The sequence below is a fragment of the Pseudopodoces humilis genome, chromosome 3 (genome assembly GCF_049639895.1).
Source record: "Pseudopodoces humilis isolate 2021_Gansu_Grassland_sample_001 chromosome 3, ASM4963989v1, whole genome shotgun sequence".
NCBI classification, from domain to species: Eukaryota; Metazoa; Chordata; class Aves; order Passeriformes; family Paridae; genus Pseudopodoces; species Pseudopodoces humilis.
In genome coordinates, this window is record NC_142202.1 from 54,908,842 (window position 1) to 54,933,232 (window position 24,391).

General features: G+C 41.0%; 1 protein-coding gene across 7 annotated transcripts in view; it reads right to left on the bottom strand.

Annotated features, from left to right (window-relative positions):
* The window catches only part of TIAM2 (TIAM Rac1 associated GEF 2), a 166,233-nt gene that overhangs the window by 81,301 nt on the left and 60,541 nt on the right, over nucleotides 1-24,391 (bottom strand). For all 7 annotated transcript variants that reach the window (XM_088052690.1, XM_088052691.1, XM_088052689.1 and 4 more), the window contains 2 exons: nucleotides 6,614-6,725; nucleotides 4,385-5,587 (listed from right to left, as the gene is read on the bottom strand). In XM_088052690.1, the coding sequence (XP_087908816.1) occupies nucleotides 4,385-5,581 (1,197 nt within the window). In that variant the 5' untranslated portion in view covers nucleotides 5,582-5,587; nucleotides 6,614-6,725. The remainder of the gene's footprint in view (nucleotides 1-4,384; nucleotides 5,588-6,613; nucleotides 6,726-24,391) is intronic.

Here is a 24,391-nt window from a genome sequence, read left to right on the forward strand (position 1 = left end):
GTGATGCCAGACAAACAACTTTTCCAGCTGCAGGACACTGTTGCCTGTGGCCTCACAAAAGCCAGCTTGAACTGGAACCCACATTCCCTTATAGTACATCGAACTTCAAGTTTGGCTTTTCAGATCATTGTCTGGTGATCCAGTTCTCCTGGTAAAGGAGCACCTTCCTCAAATCTTGTTGCAGAATGTTAATCAGTGTTGTCCAAGAGTAACTCCCTAAACATCAACAGTTTAGCTGGTTTTTATATGGTAAAAGGAGGAAGCTCAGCACATGTGGTGGCAAACCAGGATATAACCTTTCATGTGATGCCTTTATGCCACAAAGTGACTATAGAACATGGATCATACAACTGTGCTGGTGATCTGCATTTCAGGGGAAAACTGAAAGCTTTTTCCACCCTTGTTTACTGTACTTGTGTGTCAAAATCCAGCATTTTAATTGTTTGACTATTCTCCACGCTAGCATCCCCTGGAAAATATTAGTATACAGCTTATTAAGAATATGCATTCCTTTCAGTCCTGAAGCACTGGTAAGAGACACAACACAAAGAAAATACATAAAAGGGATCTGTTGTGAAAACCCACCACTAGAAAAACAAACATTAAGGAAAAGGATGGGATGCAATGTCAGTGACCAGCCACTAACCAAATCCTATGTTTTCTCCTCACACTCAGAAAGGATAGGAATGAGGAAGTACCAGAGCAGAGAAAATGGATAAAGAATCCAAAGTGAATATATACACTTTGCCAAGACACCATAACTTGTATTTTTCTTTTCTTAAAGAACTGAATTGGCAGAGTCTGGCAGTCTCTGCTAGTTCTTGAGGAAGCTGTCATTGTAGCAGTATCTGCTGCTACAGAAAAGGTTTAATCTAAGTTGCTGCTCCAGGTGGTTTCCCTGCCCGGCAACTTTCTGCTGGTTTTCGCTCTGTTGAATCTAGTGATGATAGAAAACTACCACTGCTTCTGCTCAGCTGCATTCAAGGACATCTCTCAATGTTTGAGATATACTCTGGAATAGCTAAAGATAAGGCAAAAGATAAAGTGGTTAAGATACCAATTAGACAAGGTGACGCATGTAATAATTAGCTGTAAAGAACAGCACAGGAAAAAACTCAGCCTGTTACATTCATTAGGACCATTCAAAAAGGAGAATCTAATACCAGTTTTCAAGTCAAATAAAGAGGTTGACTCAATGTACTTTTCTTTTGAATTCTCCTTATGGCCCACATCAGGGCTCTGGCATATAAAGTCATAAAATTTCAGATATGATTCTTGAAGTGAGGCTATTTTACTTAATTCAAGAACCTTTCTTCAGTAGCTGTTTCTGGTGGATAGATTTTCATCTTACACAGAATTTGCTAATATTCTCCATATTAAAGAGCTGCACAAAGTTTACACCACCATCTTTAGCTGTATCTGTCTGTGCAGCAAGTCTGTCTAAATTCTGTCCACAGGTCTCACATAGGTCACACACACCTTTCAGATCACACACATTGAATTGGGACACAGCATCACCCCAATGCTGTTTCAGCAAAGATTAAAGTAAAAGAAGATGCGTGCTTCAGTACAGTACCAGTGATGCATTGAGGGAATGCTTTAGGACACCCTCATGCAAGGAAAACTAGGTCTTGGAAAAGATGATTGCAAGTCTTGATGCAAGACCATTATTAGAAAGACGAACTCAATTCCAGGATACATCAGATCAAATCAGACATAAGGGAACATCCAAGTAACTGGACAGGGCATAACCAAGGATTCCTCAGGAATATCCCATATGAAAATCTGTTTGTGGATGATTTAAAACAGATGAGGAGGAAGGGTGCCAGAATGAAAAGGAAATATATTTCCAATCTTAACACAGGAGACCAAGGAGAGTCTGTATAGCCCCACAAATGCAGGCCAAGAAAAGGAACCACTTCTCCCTTTAAATAAATCATAACAAATTAAAAAATAGGAAAGAATAACTAATGTAGCAGGCAATACTGACACCAGAACAAACTGTCTGGGACTACATTTACTCTGCCTATTAGCAAGCATTGAATAAGATGGTCTGAAAAGAGCCTTCAAGATGGAGAAAATCCTACCTGTGTTTAAGCTACAATTTGCTCACAAAGGGGATTAAACTCTACTCCCTTTCTAGTGTCAAAGTTCTGGCCTCAATATTCCAAGCCTGTGCCTCCTAGGCCTGTGCTCCCATGAAGCAGGGGGCTTGGCTGGTTTGTTTCCACTGGGGCAGTGCGAGGGACTACCCAGCCACCACCAGCACTTCACTTACAGGGAAATATTCCAGTTTTCACCTACGTTCAGCCCAAGTGACTCACAGCCAGTCATTACTAATGTAGGAAGGAAGGGACGCGTTGTTCAGAGCAAAGCACAGGTGCTGCCATCAGCGAGATGAAGCTGCACAAACAGGGACCAGCCACGTGGCAGACCAGAACCATGCACGACACTTCTGTCTTTTTAAGCTAAAGGACCTGTTAAGAGTATAAGCATTACCAAACTACAGCCCAGCAACCCGCGGAAGAGACAGCAGGTTACTCAAAGTGTGAAAGATGGAAAAGAACCAATAAAGCCACACAAGGAACTGCAGACTACAAAGCATTCACTACCTCCCTCTTACCCTTCCTGTCGCTGGATGCTTGTCTGATTAAAATCAGTGACTAACCATTTCCTATGCCTTTTTCTAAGAAACCACCATTTTCGGAGCTAGGGCTGTTTTCCTTCTACCAGAATCTGATTCAAGCTTGATGCAATCTTGCCAGCCAAATTTCCTTGCCGTGTCTGAAGTCAGTTCATTGCACAGTGAATTCAAAACAGCTATGAATTGCGCACCACAAATGCCATTCTGAAAATGTCATAACTAAGTAATACATACTAAAGGTCTGGGATGCAGAAATCATATGTAAAGCCTGGCAGTAAAATCCAGAACAGCTACAGATGTTGAAATCAGTGAAGAGTCCTGGATCACAGCACTGAGGCTCTTCAGTGATTCCAGGTTTTTTTGCCCTCTCTTTCACAGCTGAGTAAGAAGGTGAAAGACAGCATCTGATAAAGTACATGTGCACCATCTCACAAAAGAGGTGATCCAAATAAACAGCTTTCATTTTCATTTCCCAGCTCTGTAGTGCCCAGCTGGGATGCACACCAGCAAACCTTACGCTGAGTTCATTTCTGAGCCTAAGGGTCTGTCAGAGTTTTACATTGCAATGACAGATGCCCACGGTTAAGCACATGACCTGTCTGAACTTCCAGCACAGGAGACAGAATTTGCTCTGTGTGCCACATAAAGCACAGCTTAGCTGCTGCCTACATTGCAGGAGTGGCTGTGTGTCCTTCGCTCACTGCTAACTTCTGAAGTGGCCAGCACATCAATGCTGCTGAAAGGGAGCAGCCTTCATTTTGGAAAGCACAGTGACTGTGACTGTTCCTGTATGAGAAACATCAGGGAAGATCCAGGGTTGAAAAATTTTTTTAAAAAAAATGGAAGGAAAAAAACCAAAGATCCAAACCAAATCCAAAAACAGTCTCATTGCGGCTTGCAAACTCACACACAGAGACCAGGCACAGTCTGGTATTTAAAGAGCCAATTCTGGGGCCTGCAGCTAGAGATGAGAATTTCATTCCTGACCACAGGCATCCTAAATTCCTATTAATGGGATTAGCCTTAAATTCTTCTAAAGAAACATCCTTTCCCTCCCTCTTGCTCTCCCCTCCCATATTCTTCTTCACACTACCATCTCCCAGTGAGCCAGATGGAAACTCAAGTTTTTCCATCTGGTGAAATAAGCTGACACTTAGGAAGGAAGAGGTTGCTCTATGTAATGCCTTCAGAGGAGGTGGAGGCAGAACCAGCACCTCTGGTCAATACAGCTGCTTGCCTTGCTAGAAATGGACCAACAAGCAAAAAGTGAGTGGTGAAGCCAGTAAAACAGACAGGGAACATCTGCAAAGATAGTTACGTCCTCCTTCCACTGCTCCTTCCACACTCTTCAGATAATGGATGCTAATTCATAGCATATATAGAGAGAGAGCTTGTATTTTTCATATTTGAAATAAAAAGGTTTTAATCCCAAGTCACTTTTTAAGTAATGCAACAATTTCAAAAGCAGATTTACAGAGCTATTAGTCTGCAAAGATTGGAGTTAACTTAGAAGGTGAAAAAATAGGAAAATAGGGAAAGAAAATTTACACAAAATAATGTGTATCTTTTTTTGCTGCTGACATTTCAGACAGGGATGCAATACTTCTCAAAATTTCACAAATTACTAAATGAGATAAGCAAGTAATTAGCCTGCAAAAAATCCAAATATCATGCAATCACTATGCTTATAAGAGGAATATAAAAACCAGCTTTCACACACTTAGGCTGGTTTGTACATACCTGCAGCTTCCTTTTCTTCCTCGACAGACTTCCCGTCCAGTCACTGATGCGTCGCATTCGGTTCTTTAATGTGTCCTTCTTGGATGCATCCTCACCGAGGGGCTTAGACTTTCTGCACGGGAGGGTGTAGGAGGTGTAATGTGCAGGACTTCCCTGCTCTACCCTGGAGGGAACATCAATGTCTGAGGCAAATGAGACGCGGTTGCTTAGGCTACCAGGAGTGTCAATATACTCATCAGACAGCCTGACCCCAGGTGGAGGAGTGCTTTCCAAATTTGTATCCTTATAGAGATCTCGGAGTGAGGAAAGAGATGAACTTTGGTTGAAGGACTTCTTGTTGTCGCTCGCTGGGAAACTGGCATGAATGCTTGTATCTGGAGTGCTCCTGGTCAAATACGAACCATCCAGCTCATTGATATCCCCAGCATTTCCCCAGAGAGAGTCATACCACGAAGACTCAGAGCTGAGGGAGCTTCCTTTACTAGACCGGAGCCTTGAATCGGTAGGTGACAGACGATGGCTTGAAGAACAGTCTGCACTGGAGTTCCTCCTGACATCAAGCAGGTTATTTGGCTTAGATTCCAAGGCAGGGGAATACCTCAGCAGCTGCACTGGCCCACTGGACTCCTCGGTTGCTACCTTGCTGTTGTTGCTGTTGTGGAACTCGACCCTCAAGCAACCGTCCAGCTTCCCCAGAGTTTTAATGAGAACTTTCGGGCTCCTCCTGGCCTCTGATGGGGAGGTTGATGCAAGATCCTCATTCTTTCCATAGCAATTTAAAATGTGGCCATTGCATTCTCGAGAGGCAGCATGATTACTTCCAGCTTGGAGACCAATATAGTGGAAACCATTCTCCGGCAAAAACATCGCGTTATTCCCTTGGCAGTAGTCCCCTGAGGCATTTGTCCTGTGTTTGGCATGGACACTGCTCTTGGAGACCTTCATCACAGTGTCACCAAGTCTAGAGGAATAAGGCTGACTACTCTTGAAGTGTGAAAGGCAGCTTCTGGCAAGGGACCTTGATTTGTAGTTTGAGCCGCTGCTGGTATGTCCCCATCCATGCACAGAGCAAGACTTTTCATCTTTAGCATGAATGCTCCGAATTTTCAGAGAGCAAGGCTTCTGCTTGGCACCAGCTGTAGTAGCAGCATGATTTTTTGATCCCTGAAGACTGTACTGGCTTTCTGAATTCCCCATTTTCCACTAAATTAAGAAAAGTTTCATTAGAAACAATGGCTAAAAGATAGAGCAAAAAGTAACAGGCCATTTTTACCCTCTACACAGGAAAACGCCTATTTAAAAAATTATATGAAACAATTGTTTCCAAAAAAGCCATTAAACAGCCATGTACAACATTAAATTCATAACTGAACTTATTTTAGGGGCAAGCTAGGAAAGCCTATTTTTTCTATGGTTCATTACCCCTCTGTTATAAAGCTGGAATCTAACTCCATTGAAATCATGTCAGCACCTTCCTCCACCCACACCCTTGGCAACATCCTTTTCTTATAACTTTCAAAATCTCTGGCTCCCAAGAACAATGGCATAATGAAAGGGAGACAGAAAGATAATCATAACTTAGATGTAAAGTGAACGGTACTTTCAGAGAAATCCCTTTTGCCAGCAGACAAGCCCACTGCAGTTCCAGCTTGACTGATTTCTGTGCAACCAAGTGTTGCTTCAGTAGAATGTTCAGTAAACCCCAGCTATGTGTTTAAATGGAGCTAATCTAGGAGAAAGGGAAAAAAAAGCCATGCCAAAAGTCAGACAAAAAATAACTTGGTTAGCCTCATCTTCCACCACAGCACAAAACTGCATTATGTTCATTCAGAGCAGCACAGTTCAATAGTTGGCTTGGTAAAATGCTCTTCAGTTTCTCACAGTGTTTGCAGTGAATAGCACACACTGGAGCAGTTAAATTGCTCCACTGAGGTGACTGAAGATTTCAAACCTACATAAAGTGCACCCCAAAGTAAAAAATACAGTTCTGTTCTTTTTGTTACTCAAAATGAATCTCCAGTGTTTGTAATGTACAGAAACAACACCAAAATGCTTTTTCCATCGGTGCTACATTTCTTTACACATTGGATCTCAGACTGTCACCTGGAGGAGGATACACTGCTGCCTCATTAAAAATTTCTCAAAATAAGCCACTCTGAAAGAGTTTCTATGTTTTAACATCCCTTAGCACTTTTTGATTAAAAGTATAGTATAAAAGAAAGAGCAAACCTGTAGGAACACTCTCAAACACGGGTATGGTTAGCAGTCAGCATGCTCTGCATTCTCTTCCTGGCCAGCCACTATGCTTGCCAAAACCAGAATGGAGTTGCACACAGCCTTCCTAGAAAACACCAAAAAGACAAAAAAGGGTTTTCAGTCAAATACAACTTACATTTCACTCCAACTGTACAAAAAATTAATAAAAAAGAAAAAAAAAAATCAGAAGTTACAAATGAAGAGAAGCTCCATGAAGGGGATTTCTGAACTTTAGACACACGTTTTTATAAACATACTTTAACAATTGACACTGAATTAGTAGAAATAAGTCATTTAGTAAATGTTTCATTTTCTCTCCTCTTTGTTTGTCTTTCTCTCCTCTCACTGACAAGTTAGGACAAACTTTCATCCCTCTCCAGTTTTCCTTTTGGAAGACCAATTACAGTTTGCACTATTGTGCAGTGGTCCATTACAATGTGGACCAGACTGATCAAAGCAATGTCCCACAGCACTTATCTTTCCCCACACCTGGAGTCCAACCGTGACCTTTGCAATGAAAGGCCACCATGAAATTCACTCCAGCAGCCACCCAGTAACCTCCCTCTTTAGGTTTGTTCTGATTTTGAGTTAATCTGCCAGTAAAACAACGAAAAAGGTTGCACCAAGCATTGCACAGACCCAGAGGTAAGAAGACCCAAGCTCCTCCTAACCCTCTGAAAGTATTGGCTCTTAGCACACAAAGACTGCAACTCAAAGCAGAAGGACCAAATCTGGATCTCATAGAACACACCAGCAGTCTAGGGATTAAAACACTCCGTAGAGAAGAAGTAGTACAAGATATTAGACTAAGTTTTGGAACACATAGTTAAGTTAGAAACCATTCTTAACACACCACCACCAAAATTTTTCCTTTCTGCCTAAATTCCATGGCTACTGTTCACAAATTTCAACTGAATCTGAACATGCTGGGTTTTGCTCTCATTGACTCTTTTTGTGGCTATTTGCTGTATAAGAATCTTGAAAGAGTTTAAATTAATTCATTGGTATGTAGCTAACCTTACCAAAAACAAAGGTAAAGGTTGCCAACTAGAACTAAAAACAGTTTTAACAGCAAGCTTAGAAAAATGTTAGCAAATAAATCACTTAGAAGAGAAAGATCATGATAGAGATGCGACAGACCTATAAACATGAATTAATGCCTCTTATCACAAAGATATCTGATAAAACAAATAAGCCACAGAAATTTCATCTTACAGTCAAAAAAGAAAACTCTGTAATTTCCTTACTCTCTCTAACAACTTGGAAGTTTGCTACTTATGATACCCTTACCTGTGTAGGTTTGATTTGCCTATGCTGCTAAGTGCACTCCTCTATGGAAAGTTTTTAAAGTGTCATAGGCAATTTGGATTGAACAAAAAGACTATTGATTCAAAGTTAGCAGAAGACAACACACAAACTTCCTATGCTCCAAGCTCCTGAACAAACTGCCAACACCCAGCAGTATTCTCCTCCTATATCCAAGAGGCACAGAGCACAAACAAGCAATGAGTTTACATTCAGAATTCCTCAAATGGGAGTAGAAAGTACATTCAACAAGAGCTTTGAGGGGCTTATATCTATTCATAAGGAAACACTGAACTCAATTTGTCTAACGAAACAGCCAAAAAGACCATCTGGGTCTCCATAGTGATTGTGCAATGGTTAGGTAATCCTTTTAACAGAATAGGTAGTGAGCAAGCTGCTGTTATGAACCTCAAAAGACAGACATTCAATTTGTCAGGGCTTGAACCGTGGCTACCAGAGTCCATTGGACATGTCTCCGATACACGGGCCACACAATGGGTGAGGGAATAAATTTATCTCAGGGTACAATGTCTACAAAACAGTGTCTCAGTCTGTGCAGGAGTAAGTCTGCATTATGGCAGAACAGCCAATAAATTCCACAGAAATAGCTCCAAGGGATTTTTCTCAGCATCCCAGCCATTCAGAAAGCTACGACAGGCTCAACATCCGTGCACACTGCGATAACCCATTGGGGCATCTCTGAGGCTACACAAAGACCATCACCCTGGAAATCAGCTGTCATGCCTTTCTCTTGCCTCTTGTGTGAAGAAATTTTATTTCTGTTACTTCCAATTAGTGGAGGAAGAGCAGAGCAAGTCAGCTTATACCCAAATGCTGCATGATACAGGGGCAGGGTGATGGTCATGGACAAACTCTGGCTGTGCTTACTCCAAACACTGAAGTGTTTTACACTGTTTGATCTGTGGAAGCCCTGGAAATAGCAGTGCAGGAGACAGAGTTCAGCTTCAGATGTATTTCTCACAGCTATCCACTGCTGCAGAAGATGTGCTTTTCTCATTTCCTATGCAGAGGGGATGAATACTTCTTGTGAGCAAAACCAGTTTCTATGAATATTTTCAGCAATTATAATCAGCATAATTAGAAAGCAGCTTACCGTGCCTGAAGATGACTATTAAGAGTTTATTTGCTTTCAATTATAACCACATTCCCTAAAAAAGAAGTTTTCAGTCTTCACCCTGGTTCCCCTTGACACATTTGAAAAAACTCAGCTATGCAAACATACTAATCCGGGAACCCCACCACCCCCACCACACCCAAACATTAACACCAGTCATAACCCTAGAGCTAAAAATGTATTTCCCCACCTTGGGGTTTCTCCACATAAAGTTCTCCCAGACTTTTTTCACTTCACAACACAAACACACAAGCTCAGGAGCTGTTTTGGAGAAGCACCTGCCACCTCTATTCCCTCATTATTACCACCACAGTTGGACTGCTTTACAAATGCTAGAGGAGAAAATCACTTTCTTTTAGGTGAACACATGTACAAGTAGTGCTCAGCAATTGCAGGGGTGCTTTCCTCTCCAGTCTTAATCTCTCAAAGTTTTCCAAACTTGACTCACTAACCATATTTCAAGCAAAACTGAATCATAATAATAATATCCCAGTACTAGGTTTGCGTATGAGATGTAACAAGGAATTATTGTGTTATGAATTGGTGGGAGATCTGAGTCAAGGGAGACAGGCTCTCATCTGTGATAGCAGGAACACATACCAAACATGATTTTGCTACTGTCAGCCATCTGCTTCCCATACAGTCACACCAACTGGGCTGAGACTCTAAAACTACAGGTCAGAAAATGGCAAGCTTCCAGATGGGAAGCCATCAATATGCTGAATGCTCCACAACCACAGTCAGCACGGAACAGTGGCCATAAAAAGGTGAGAGACTGCAGTAGCATCTTCCTAGGGAGGTTCAGCAGATTTGCTTGACCAGGACTGCCTGAGTACCACCACCTAGGATGCTCAAAGAGCTCAAATACAGTCAACCCTAGCCATGTTAAACTTTAGTCTGGACCACGAAGTTAACCCTCATGAGACAAACACATGTACCAAAGTGAAGTCTCTGATGTATTTTGATGCCTTTATTCCTCTGGGTGGGTAGTGAAAACGAATCTTCACTGGCAGATAAAAAATAAGTGGTCTACAAACCACTTACCCTTACTGAAGCATCCCCAAAAATCTGCTGAAGAGTTAGAGGGAGGTTGAGTCTCATTTTAACATATCATCTGTGCCAGAGTGGAAGAAACAGTAAAAAATAACATAACATAGCATAACATATAACATAACATATAACATAATATAACAAAAATAACAGTATGGGTGAGTGCAGATGAGGCTAACATCATGCCATCAAATTGGCACCACTGACTGAGGGCTCATTAAAAAATGCAGGAACTCACAAGACTCTTCAGTGTTACCAAGAACAAAACTCCTCATGCACAGCAGAAGAGCTTAAATTTAAAACCTCCTATCATTAAGAAGGAAAAAGCATTTAAAAGGACAGCTACATTAAGAGCTAAAAAATAGATAAGACCTAGAGCTAGTTTTTTTGTCCCTATAAAATAAGATCCTACACAGAATCATAGAACCCTTAAGGCTGGAAACTGTCCCTAAGATCATCTTAATGCAGCACTGCCAAGTTCACCACTTATCCATAGTGTCATATCCACATTTTGAACCCTTCCAGGAATGGTGATTCCACCATTTCCCTGGGCAGCCTATTGCAGTGTCTGACCACCCTTTCATGTGATGATCTATTATTTTTTCTGATATCTAATATAAAGCTCTCCCTGGCGCAACTTGAGGCCATTCCCTTTGGTCCTGTCACTTGTTACCTGGGAGATGGGAGCAACCTCCACCATCTCAGTTCTTCACAATGACACAGCAGGTAACTTTTTAAGAAAATCTTTCCTTGAGGAAAGAAATAAACTAACCAGGTATTTTATTTTTACTTTTCACTTAAGCAGCAAGCATGTAACACAAACTCATCAGACTTTCTTCACTAACAGGAGGATTGTTACCTGCACCACTGCAGCTCCTTTCAAGACAGAACAGGACCAATCCTGGAATACTTGCCACTGGGCAGTCCTTCACAGCCACCTACCCAAGTATAAGCATCTGCCAAAGAAAGGCAGAGTTCAACTCACTCTGCAGTGATAAAAAGACTTATACAAAAGGCCTTTGAGGGCAGAGTCTATCCCATCAACTACTCTCTAGTGATGAAGAAAGAGGAGTCACATGCTTTCTTCTGTGTTTAAAACCCTCATTTCTACCAGGGCAGGTAAGGGCTCCCAGCCACGGAGTGGGGCCAGTGCGGTCACCTCTGGACAGCGCACATGGAGCAGGGATGCACAGAGAGCAGAAAAGGCAACACCAGGGTCCTTAAACAGGCAGCTGCCCTCAGTGCATGGCTCCTGAGTGCACCCCAGGAGACTGTCATCAGAACTAGAGAAGCTGGGATAATGGAGAATCTGAAACTATTTCAGAACAATAAAAAATGAAACAGAAAATCCCCTGATTTATAAGAAATTACTGATTTGTTTTCTTTTAGCAGCAGACCAAGTTAGAAATATTGCAGGGTTTGCTGTACAGCAATTACAATGGTAGTTCTTTACATCAGGAAAAGCTTTTTGTATTATTTTTTGTTTCATTGAATTGCCTGAGAAAATCTTGTATTTTCCTTCAAATGACTTTTACATCCTCTTTCACCTAACGGTGTTTTAACCATCCATTTTAAATGGCTTACAAAGTCTGAGATTGTATATAGCTAACTTCCAGATATTAGCATGTTCATAAGTTTTCCAAAGAATCACTGTGCTTTGTGAATTCTTACACGGATACAGAATTACAGGTTTGAAGCTTTAATTAACTTTTAATCTACTTTGGTTTTTAATATGAAAGTAATACAGAATGCTAGAATGTGAACCCGCCCTCCCCTTCCTGCATGGCTGTGTATGGACGGATATGTGAAATTAATGAGGGGGGCAGGTTAGCACAACACTGTAGCTGGATTAAATGTGGACTTTCTTACTGGAAACAATTTACTGTATTTTTTTCGAACTACGCAGTTTGGTCACATGCTTGCACAAATCAGAAGCAGATTTCTTATTCCTGCAATCTCAATCACATTCCTATTATAAAAATATACCATAATAATTATGCCACAGTATTCTTGGCAGGATACTCTGCATTATATACCACTGTATTCAAAGAATGAATAACCAAAACACCACAAGTATGCCTGTGTTAAAGAAAAAAAAAAAAATTAGGACTATTTTGCCTTAAAAAATTCAATTTGAAGCCAGAGTTCCTCACTCACTCATTAGTCTCTGTAGAGTTCTAGTATCCTGTATTAAAAACTGTTTGGTAGCTTACACATCAAATTAAAGTCAAATGTTTTTCTCATTAAATGTAAGGAGCCTTTATGACCCCAGACACTTCTTTTCATGTTATGAATCATAACTACATTGCAGATGGACTTCTAATTTCACCATTTAAGCAAGAAAGGGACACTCTCCTTTTCTGTTTCTCCTCTTAAAATAACATTAATTCCAGTAGCTTTACAGTGCTTCACATCTATATCACATCAGAATTAAACATCCCATACCTGGGACATGATCCCTTCTTTTGCTCAACCCATCGTTCTAGGTCCAAGACACTGGCAGCTTTATTGAATTAGGTTTTATAGCTTTCAAGTTAGTGCAATATGGAAGGCTGAATCAAGCCTGAAGATCCTTATCATATTACACCAGTGCTGATACAATCCAAATCTCTAGGGGCTTATTTTTCTTTGGGAGGAGAAACAAATTTCACCATTTGTAAATGTTATTGAATTTATACACAATGGCTAAAGTGCACATCCATTTAAATAAAAGCCATTAGGCTTGTTTAAAAAAAAAAAAAAAAAAGAACCCACCAGGAATGTCAGCTAACATCTTGGCTTAATGCAGTAGCTGCAGTAGTTAAAGAGTTGATATGTCTAAGGGTCCATTTCCTGCCCTCGGAGGGGAAATTAACTCAGTGATCTGAAAGACTTCTCCACCTACTTGGGTTGTAAGCACACTGTCAGGTCCTGGTGCAGAATTACACAGTGCTTTCAGGGGATTTCAAGGCCTGAGGCCTCAGGTGGGGAGGATGGTGCACCTGAAAGGAGCCAAGATACTCCAAGCAGGGCAGCCTGGGCTCCAGCATTGCTGCCCAGCACTTTGGAGACAAGCACAAGTCTGCAGGCTTTGCTTAGACAAACTTCTGAAGAGGTCTCTGCCTCAGCCCTCTTCAACCACAGTAACACCAGGAGGGGAGACATGGGCTTTCTGGTCAAACTAGGACTCCCAATTCTCCACCAGGAACATTTGCCCTTCTCCTTTCTTGTCTTGTTTCAGTAGCAACCAGCTCATGCTATCAAATACGACCACAGTCAGCAGGAAGATATGGGGATAGTCTCTCACGCATATTCCCCCCCAAACTGTAGGTGACAAAACATCAGCTTTGGAGAAGATAGGAGAAAGGTTATTTTTGGACTAGGACACAGTTCACAACACCATGAGTAGCCACATAGACCCTACCAAAGAAGAGAAGCAAATGGCAGAAAGGAAGAACAATCCAAGACAGGAACATTAACACATTCTGCCCACAAAGACTCTTTCTGGCATAACACATTCCAAGTCTACTGGAATAATTCTTAACCCATGGCATCAGAGAAAAGCCTCCTTTAGGAACTGGCAGAACAGTGTGTTTCAGGCTGAGGGACAGGGGTTGGGGTGGCTGCAAAACTCCCTTGCTTGCCACCTAGTACACAGTCTGCTCCACTAGCAGGAGGGGGAAACCAGGCCACAATCGTCATAGTCTTTTCTACTTCTTGGTTTACACGTTCATAAATACCTGAGAGTGTCGATTCTAAAGTAAATGCTTTCCTACCTTCAGCCCTGGGACTTCCTGAAGAGGACAGAGGATCTGGGAGTTAGACACCAAAAGTAAACTTGAGACACAGTCCCTTGGAAAATTGAAAGCAGACCTTGATTTTTACATGCCAAGAGCTCTACAGCAGTAACACAGCTCAGGGCTTCCTTTCCCATACCCCTGTAGTACCAGCATGTTACTCGCACATTAAAAGAACAAAAAGAGTACACTGAGGATTAGGTTTCCCCATGAAAAAACTGTTTTGTAGCTTCACAGCTACAGACTGCCCTATTCAGAGTCCATCCTCCCATGGTACATGGACACCCCTTTCCCACTGAAGGTGATCAGCTAAAAAAATTCCAGCCCTTGCCTCTAAACTGTAACTTGCTATACATTGTATAACATTGTCAAATCATCCACCCTAAAGAGAAATACATGATTTCCAGAATGAAGTCACCAGTGTACAAAATTAACTCAATGACCACATCAGCAACAAGCACAAAGTTGCAAACTCTGATTGCATAGCAAAAACAATTAATCACCACTCTAAAAAAAAAACAAAAAATAAACAAAGAAATAAAAAGAAACCAAAGGGATGAAGGCACAAGGCAGTTCCCCATTTTTGGGGCATTTTCCTCATTTTTATTTTGTCTGCCACAGAACATAACATTTTCACTATTTGTGTACAATTACATATTAAAAATTTACATAGGAAGATCAAAACCTGTGCCAGACCTACCTCTAGCAGATGCAGAAGCTTTGGTTTTCCATGCCATCCCAGTTCAGCAGTGGTAGTAGTGTTGAACGAAACTTTTTCCTTTAACACTACACAAACATAATGCCCTTGCTTGGGTACACTATTTATTATAAGTCACTCTAAGTACTACTGAGAATAGATGAAATAATAATTTTTAAAAAATTAGAGGGGTTATAATTCACTGTATTGGAAGAGTCACTTTAACATAACAGAAACCCGAGTACTGTTAAACACACTTTCTAATACTTTGCCTTAAAAAAAAATCCAGCCCTGTCGTAGCAGAGATGTAAGATGATCCCAGATCCCCGTGGTTTATTTAGCAATTCAGGCAACAGAGTTTGACAGATGACCACCAAGAGCTGTTTTCTGGAGGAAAACCATCCACCTCGGGTGCAGCCCCCCATAGCAGAGGCGGCGGAGGTGCTGCAAGTCCTGGCACCGCCGCAGCCCGCTCTGCACTCGGTTTTCAGAGGCTTCCCAAGTCCTTCCCCACTTTTCTTTCATCGCTCCAGCTCTGGCCGGCAGCCGGAGAGCGGAGAGCAGACTGCTCTCCCCCAGCATCTCCCTCCCGGTGCCCGGTGCCGCTTACCTTGCCCAGGGCGCTGCCTGCAGCCTCCCGGCTGCCCCGGGAACAGGGACACGCAGCCACCGCCTCTCCCTGCCCCGGGCATGCCAGGAAACTGTGCCTAACACTTCACAGCCGTCGGGAACTAAAAACAGATCCTGCGCGAGGCTGGGTGTATTTTTGTCTGCAGGCTCCACACCCTCCCCTCCCGTTCAATTTTTTCCATTGGCGGAACAGCAGGATGCAGGCTCAAGCGGAGGGTGGTTTTCCAGGGGCCGGCCAGCCGCGATGCCGGCCAGCCGCCGGGGAATACACCGTGACTGAGCTCTTGTCTGACCCCACATTCCTGAGCCTCCCGGCTGCTTCCACAGGAAAGCTGCTTGGAAATCTGCTGAATTGCAAGGCGTTTGCCTGCCTGAAGGTAGCTCCAGGGTCTCCTCCTCTTTTTAATTTTTTTTTTCTTTTAGTTTTTGTCTTTTGTGTTTGTTTGGGGGTTTTTTTCTGGTTTTTTTTTTTTTTTTTTTCCTTTTTCTCCTTAAGCTTGTTAGGAGGGAGTAGGTAACCCTAGCATCCTTGCGTGAGACACCCTGGCAAAAATGTAATTCCTCAAAGCACAGCAGGAATGCTGTAGCCATGAAAACACGCTCTTAGGAGCGGCTCTCAGCTGTGTTTAACAGCTCTGCACAACAGCATCGCGAATACAACCACAAACTCCGCTCTCTTCCTTGACACTTTCTTTTGTCAGACATTGAGACTTCCACATGGAAAAAAATTACCTTCCCCGGTACGTTTTTAATAACTGCTTTTTACTAACTCACCTAAGATAAAATGTGTCTCTTCACATGCAAATGGCATCACCCACGTTTCAATACACAGAGCTAGACTATTAATCCGCAGTTAGGTGCATGAACAATTGCTTTATTACTAGAAAAGCTCAAAACTTCATCAACTGCAGCAGCTGTTGGTGAACAAACTGCCAGAAAACAATGCATTTATTCAAATATTCTAATAAAATTGCAGAGTTATATCCAAGTGCCAAGTGTGAAAATACAGCCAAGTTACACTGCAGATGATGTGTTCATTTTAAAAGAAATACAAGAATACTATAGTAAAAAGCATTAGTAACCCACAAAAGCCCCAAATCAATATGCAGATCCATAAAAATGAAATAACGATTTGCACAGTAACAGAGGAATTGCCACTTAAAAGTGGACCCCTGTTTCACTGTGTCCATTACTCAGACTCATTATAGAGGAAAGTCCAGAACCCAGCAGCTTTGAAGTAATTCGGAACAAAATTTTATTTAATCTACAAAATCCCAGTTATAACTAAGTCATCCACTGGAAAACAACAACCTGGATCTCTTCTCAAACTTCACAGGTTCACAGTATTATCACTGAATACACTCTTCTCATCACGGCAAAGGTCAAATCCTTCCTTGAATTCTACTGACCGCCATTAAGTTTTCCATATGTGCATTCCATAGGCCAGCTTTTGTAAAACCTAATAGAGGAGTACATGACTTATGCCCATACTCCTAAATTCTACAACCAAAAATAGGTCTGCAGGCTTCACATCTGCTTTTTCTGGTAAAAACTCTTCCCTCTGTGCAAAGCTGACTATTTTCTTCTTCACGTTTCTGGTACAGTCATATTCTTTTCACTTAGCATCCAATTATTTCACTAACAGGCCAGATCCAAGTCCCATGGAAGCAAGGACAGCTCAGGAGTCAAAGTACCAGGTCTCTCTCAGGAGGAACAACTGGCCCTTGGTCCTATCCCTCTTCTCACACAGCATACAGCATTTCTCCCTTGAGTCCGTCTCCTAGGTCACTAACGAAACCATGTTCAAATGATTCCTTAGATATAATAAATAAATAAATAAATAAATAAATAAATATATAAAATACCACCCAACCAGTCCAGAAGCCTTTCATCATCAGCTATTCTGCTGAATTTATCTGTCTTAAAGATGAATGTTCAGAAGGCTAAATACTACTCCCAAAGATGTCTCTCCAGCATCCTTCCCAAAAAACAGTGATTCTTCCTTAACTCAGTGAACTATATCTAGACCAACAAAACCTAGGACCCAGCTGAATCACATTAAAGCCCCACAGTCTTTCAGTAAGAGGCTGTCCTTTCCCTTCCACTTCCATCTGCTGAGGGTTACCCCCAAATGTCAACATGTATTCCTGCTAGTAGTGCAAAACACTCAATCCTGTACTTTCTTCTTAAGTTCACTGCATGTGACCACTGCAGTCCTAGGGGTCATTCATCTACTTACTACATTATTTCTAATCTACCTGTGTATTCACTATGCCTTCCACTTTTTACCAGCCTGTTCCATCAAGGCATTCCCTCTCTTTGTGACAAGGCAATCAACATTCATTAAATTTGGTCTTAAGACTCCAGTTGATAACACCCAAGTTCATTTTCAAATAAGTTTTATTTTCAAAATTTCACCCCTAATACACCTAACTGATTACTTTTAGCACACAGACATTGCATGTTAAAGGCATCCTTTTCTGACCTCAACTTATGTGGTACAGTCTAGCTTGTGGGTTACAACATGAGGATCTTTATTTATTACACTGCCAAAATTGACTCCACACATCCACCTTATCCCCCTTTTCTCACCTGCTGCCTTGCTATTATCATCTTGGGACAACCTGATAATGAAATATTCTCTGGAGATCAACAAGAAGTAGGCAAGCCTCATGGTGAAAACAATAGATTAATTTCTTACTACTATGAGAAGTATTTACACACCTCACAATCTTCCACAAATGTATTATCATCGCAACATTTCTGGGAAAGGGAAGGGTGTCATTATCCTTATTTTCTAAAGAGCTGTTAGATCATACAGGAAATTAATGGGTATTTCAGTACAGCAAGAGGAACCCCCCTAGCTTGTGTTAATGTACGTCTCTGGTAGTTTAATGGTTCTTAATGCCTCTGTTTTGCAGTAGAAACAAACTACAGCTTGTGCAGAGGAGTCCATAATGGAACTAAAGTTACGTGTATTAATTTTGAGAATTTGTTTCTTTCCACCTACAAAGATATTTTAAAGCCACTTAATTTTATACATGAAGAGAAATGAATCCTCAAAATTAAAGACAGGTATTTTAACCTGCTATATCACCTTTACATTACAAAACCTTAGATTTTACTTGAAAAGTGCTAAGACATCCCACTGTCACCACAGTTTTGTTTCCTAAGCAATGGAAATCCATGAAGAAAAAGATAGAAAAGGCACCTATCCCTAGCATTTGTGCTGAGACAATGACATGCCTCCTTCCCTAAAGTCAGCCTACTTTCATATACATATGCCACACCTATAAAACATCTTTTCCTAGATACAGTCCAGCCTGTTTCTGAAATGCCAGTTCTTTGCTTTGCCTCTTGACCTCTCCTGCCTGGCTCACCTGACATTAATACAGCTGAGCTGTGTGAAAATCCCTGATCCATAAGGTCCTCTGACTAATACTCAACAGATGGGTGCTGGATGGGCACATGTGGAATGGTATCAGTGTCTTGTTGATCATGGCTTAACCACAGAATGTTACGGTACACAGATGTGTACAGTCTTCCCATGAAACCCAAAGCAGGTTCCCATGCTCTCTGAAACAGAATCTGTGTAGGAATTAAGGAATTTTGAAGTAGGAAATTTGGGTTTTCAAATCAGAAACCTCTAGTGGAGCTCTCAAGAGAGCTGGGAAGCTATGCCATACTAAGCGTAACTAATGCTGAAAAATAATTGCATGTTGTTGTCAACAGGATAATAACCAGAGATGAGTTTCAAAGCCTTGCTGACCTCATGACTGAAACATCTGAATTATGCAACATCTGCTAAAGAAATATTCTCATTAAACCATACTTAAGATCCATTCTTGTTATCTTTGGCCTTGAAGTGGAACCACTCAAGAAATGCAGTGGTCTCCCATTCAACCACCAGTGAAGGCAAACCTTACACCCCATTAAATTCTTCCATAAAGATATCAGTTCAATTTCTGAGAACTCAACCTTCTGCAAGCCAGTGCTCACACACTTAGCTTTCTTGTCTCATCTCAAAATGTTTATCAGATGCAAAATGACAAAAAAATATTGAAGTCATTCTTTAATTAACTCTGATTCAGAGGAGTTTAGGACAATAGTAAACAGGAGCCTGTGTGTTAGCTCATTCCTGCTCACTAGAAAGCAGGTCATTTCACTTACTGAACAAGATCATCAACACAAGTCTAACAGCTCTGGCTATAGGTCAGAATAGATGTTAAGCAACAAAAACATGATGTACATGAGCACAGTCTTATACCCTTAGTTATCACAGAGACTTACAATGCCCTAAGTGCCTATTACTTTTCTGTCAGTCTCCTGTTCTCTGTGAAATGCTGTGATGAAAGAGATCAAAGGGATTCTCCCCATCTCCACCTCCCTGTGGAGTCAGTGTGCCCTTGCCCAGCTGAGCAGAGAACAAGGGCTTGCTGTACAGACACTCTCCACACACACCTCGTGTCCAAAACAGTGAGAATCCACTGCCACTTAAGCTATGCAATAAAACACATTTGATCTTTGAAACGAGATGGAATTTTTCCTTTCTTTTTATGTTGCATGGTTCTTTAGCACTGCTGTAGACAAGGGTTTACTCTTTGTGGTTATGCTCTATTTTCAAGTCTTACAGAGAACAGTTGGAGAATCAAAGTGCCTCTAGTTACTGTCTTATTCCTTTCAGTATAATTAAATTAAGAAAGACGTAGCATGATCACATGATGGCAAGGCACATGGCATGAGCACTACTGAAAAATGCAAAGACAGAAGAGAAAAAAAAAAAATGAACTAAGCAGCTTCAATTTCAGCAACAGAGCATGCTGGATTTGAGAAGCCTGGCATGCAATGATCCCTCAGTAATCCTGCACTTGGGACTGGATGGGATAGAGCTAATTTTCTTCACAGTAGCCCCTATGATGTTCTGTTTTGGATTTGTGACCAAAACAGTGGTGATGGCACATGACTGCTTACACTGTTGCTGAACAGTGCCTGCACAGCATCAAGGATTCCTCCATTTCTTACAGGGAGCAGGTTGGGGTGGACAAGAGGACACAGCTGGGACAGCTGATCCCAACATACCACATAATCCCACACCATAAAATGTCATGCTCAGAAATAAAAATGAGGGGTTGTTTTGGCAGGGTTCTCATTGCAACATCTGAGACCAACAAGGCTCTCACCAGGGCTAACCCCCGAGACAAAGGTTTCCCTCAGAAGCAGCAGTTCCCACATTAACAGAGGGGCTTGCCCTGCACAACCTCAAAGGCTCACACTTTTTAATAGTCTTTTTTTCTTTAGAACTAAGAGTAAAAGCTGAATTTTTTTTAAAAAATGTGAGAAACACTGATACACAAGACCAAGATCAGAACCTGTCCTAAACAGGTTCTACATACAATATCACTAGAGCAGAACTGATGCATCTTTTTTTGACAAGCACTCTACTTCAACAATACACTTTTTCAATATCCAGTGAACAGTAACAGATATGAGTTAGCCAAATAATTTTAATTAAATAGGTATTTGTATCTTCCAAGCTATAATTAAAAACTCTTTTACTGCAATATATACATGTAAAAAGGTTCTCAATTTAGGACAGTTAATTTGTGGGAACGAAAATCTAAAGCTTGGACAAATCTCATAAAGATATGAGTCCAAATGTTTTTGGGATACATTCTGTTACAAAATGAGAACCGAGGCCTTCACGCATGCCATTTAAAAAAATAAACAAGTTTGTCTATTAAAAATATAAAATATTTGAAGGTGGAGTCATTTGTCACAAGAATATACTAGGAGATCTTATAACATAAATATTTACAAAGCACACATGTGATTTCACATTGCATTACTACCACTGCTTGTTCCATTAACTGATCCAACAGACCAGCTAATTGCTTGTGCAAAATTGACTATTTGCTGTCATCCATTCAAGACAGAAGCACAAACAGTTGCCAGGGAGTAGGAAGCTTTAAGGGGTTGTTAGAAAACAACCAATTAAATAATTATTATATAACTTTTCTTTAGAATACTGATCATGGGTTCATCAATTAAGTTAGAAAAATGTGCAGAGATAAATAAATGTTATGGAAGGTTAAATATGGCAAAGTTTCTAAGAAATTTGTGTCAAAACACTGTTTACTTCAATAGCATGAACCAAAAGGCATATAAAATAGATTGCTGCATAATAAATTTCAACTAAAGTAGTCCTGAATATGGGTAAGATTTTATAGGATGCTTCAAGACATGAATGTTTCCCCAGAAGTTTCAGATTCTAGGGTTAGATGAGTATACAGCAAATTCTGCCTAACAATACTTCTAATCATTCTGGTTGTAGATAAACACTTCAAAATGCAAAATAAGAAATTAACATAATTAACAAAAGGAATATTAAAGAAGTCAAATTTTGGGAGGGGACGTTGTTTGCCTTTTTTTTTTTTTTTTTGTGAGTCTTGATTGTGGTTTCTCATTATAGCTAGCTGGCAAACATACTAAAAGTGGTAAATGGCAATATTAGCAGCTTATTACAATATCATTAAATTAACTGAAAGAAATACTGGGGTATAAAAGCTAGCTGAAGTCTGGCTAACATGTGTTGCTTACACCCACACGCACTGCCTCGGCAGACCGACGCACAAATCCTGCAAAGCTATTTGCCCGAAGCAGAGTGAACAATGAGAACAAGTTCAACATCTGCCAGGGTGTCCAACTGCTCACAACCATTTTTCTGGTCAGAGGGGGCATTGTTTAAGTTGACAGGTTCCTAATGGCCTGAATTATTTAGCAATTCTCAAAAGACTCTTTCTACTCATTAGACAGGAAAATGCGAACCACCCCAGCCAGCGTTCCCTTGCTCCCCGGGAGCCGATCATGCTAATTGAGGAGAACATCACAATGTGTCCCATTTTAATCACATGAGTTAAGCAGGCAAGAAGCTTCTCTTATCCCCACCCTACAACGAAGGATGGAGGGCGCCAGCTCCCACGATAATGTGCACCTCAGTTTATCATCATCTCGACGTTTTTGAAAGCCTTCGGTCTGAACAAAGAGGGTATGTGTTGCTGCTAAGCACTACACCCACCGAACTAAGTAGAGACTAAGTAAAACACATTAAAGAGAAAATTGAAACACACAGTTTGAAGCCTGAATGCTAAGTGAGCAGCAGTAAGCATCTCAACATATGGGAAGTTAGGGGGAGGCAAAATAGCTGTTTATTGATTTTTTTCTTCTCACCTACCATATGATAGATGACAGGTACAAACAAAATAGAGTAGCAGCACAGAGGTTACAGACAAGTGACACTCATAGCTTAAAAGACAGATCTTTCAAACATATTCCCACCTCCAATATATACAGAAATTAAGGGGAACGCTACTAGTAACAGCAGCCTTACCCTATGATGGATTATTTCTCAGGCACTTAGGAGCAATCAAACACGCTCTGCAGCAGTAATTATTCCACCTAATCCTAGCCTTGCTCAACATGGGAAAAAATGCAAGTCTTACAATCAACAATCGACTTACAATCGACTGTCTTATTTTCTTCACAGCCTCCAAAATTTGGAATCTCTTCAAAACCTAAGATCTGAACAGAGCTCCTCACGTAAACTTCGTAAGGAATGTTAGTACAGTAATTAGGAATGTCTGCATTAGACCTCCTTTGCCAAAACAAAGACCATGTGTGAGAAGAAAGAGATTTACAAATGCATTCAAAAGCTATAAGGGAAGACTGTAAATATTTGGTAGATTACTATTCAGAACACAAGAGCTATAGAGAATTGCCAATTTGACAGAAGGACAAATGGAAGGAGAACACTTCCAAGTTAATATTATTACTTCTGTTCTTAAGCAACCACAATGTGAATAAGAAACAGCAAAAATTATTTACTTTAATGCATTTAATAGGAGTTCAGGAAATTCCTTTCTTATTCTTTAAAGAGATGCTACAAAGATAAACCTTCCAATTAATGTGAACAGAAAGTAAGCCACCAGTTTACTTACAAAACCTTTATTTTGTCATCTGCATATAAACATTTCCAGAAGCAGAAGATTAAGTCAGCGAGCTAAATGGAAAAACATAAAATCTTCTGTCGGCATGACATTGTGATTAAATAACTAAAAGCCCAAAAAAGAGGAGAGACAACATGATGCTGGCCTATTCAGCCATAAAATTCACTTCCAATAACCACATTTCAGCATGTAGCTTAGATCATACATAGCATTTTCCTATTTGAGAGCGTGCAAGATTGATTGTCACAGGCTCAATTGTCCCATACATAGGCAAACAACATGTAAGGAATGATTAAATCAGCAAGATTCCCCCAATGAGCCTCCTACACAAGCTTACTCAGGCAAAGGAGAGGTGGGGTCTCTCCCAAGAAACAAAAGCAGAGGATTATGCAAGAAGCCCAAGACCATCTGCACAAAGTCATGTGGCCAGGGATTTCCTCTTCCCCTTGCTGTGTACTGGGCATCCTTTCCCACTTCCAGTCTGCATGCTGGGCAATAGAGCTGGACTTAATTCCCAGCTCAGGGACAAAAGAGAATCAGGGACCAGGGGTTCCTGAGGCCCTCTTTGCCCATACTTACTGCCTTCGAAGTTAAGCCACTTAGGGATGTAATCCTTAATACCCCAATGTGCAGAAGTTCATAATGTCTGGGTCACTGTAAAATTCTGCGTACCCTCATCCCAGCCCAGCCCCTCTTGCATTCCCAAGAGCAGAGTCAGCCAGGCAGGGTTGCCCTACTTCCACCCATCTCCCAGGCACAGAGCAGGGGGCTTTTCCATGCAACCATGCTTGGAAAGACACAAGCCCTTCCCCATGTGTATCCCAATTTCATGTGAATTAAGAAGGGGAGCATCTGCATTTTGTGTTTTCTATTTGCTCTAATTTATTTAAGTTCCTTTCCTCCTTGCCTGAGGTAGAAAGATCAGGGAAGGAAAAAAAATGTTCTTGACCTCAACAGGATATCTTGTTTGGTTATGGCAGCCTCAAGGACTCTTTCCTGGCATCTGAGAAGTGGGTTACAACTAACATTCCTGTTGTTTCACTTTTTCCATGAGGCCCAGAAGGTAACTCTATAGCATTTTTCCAAATATAATGAAACATTAACTCTATTTGCAGTAAAGGCAACTCCCAAAGCAATGTTTGGATACTCTTTGAC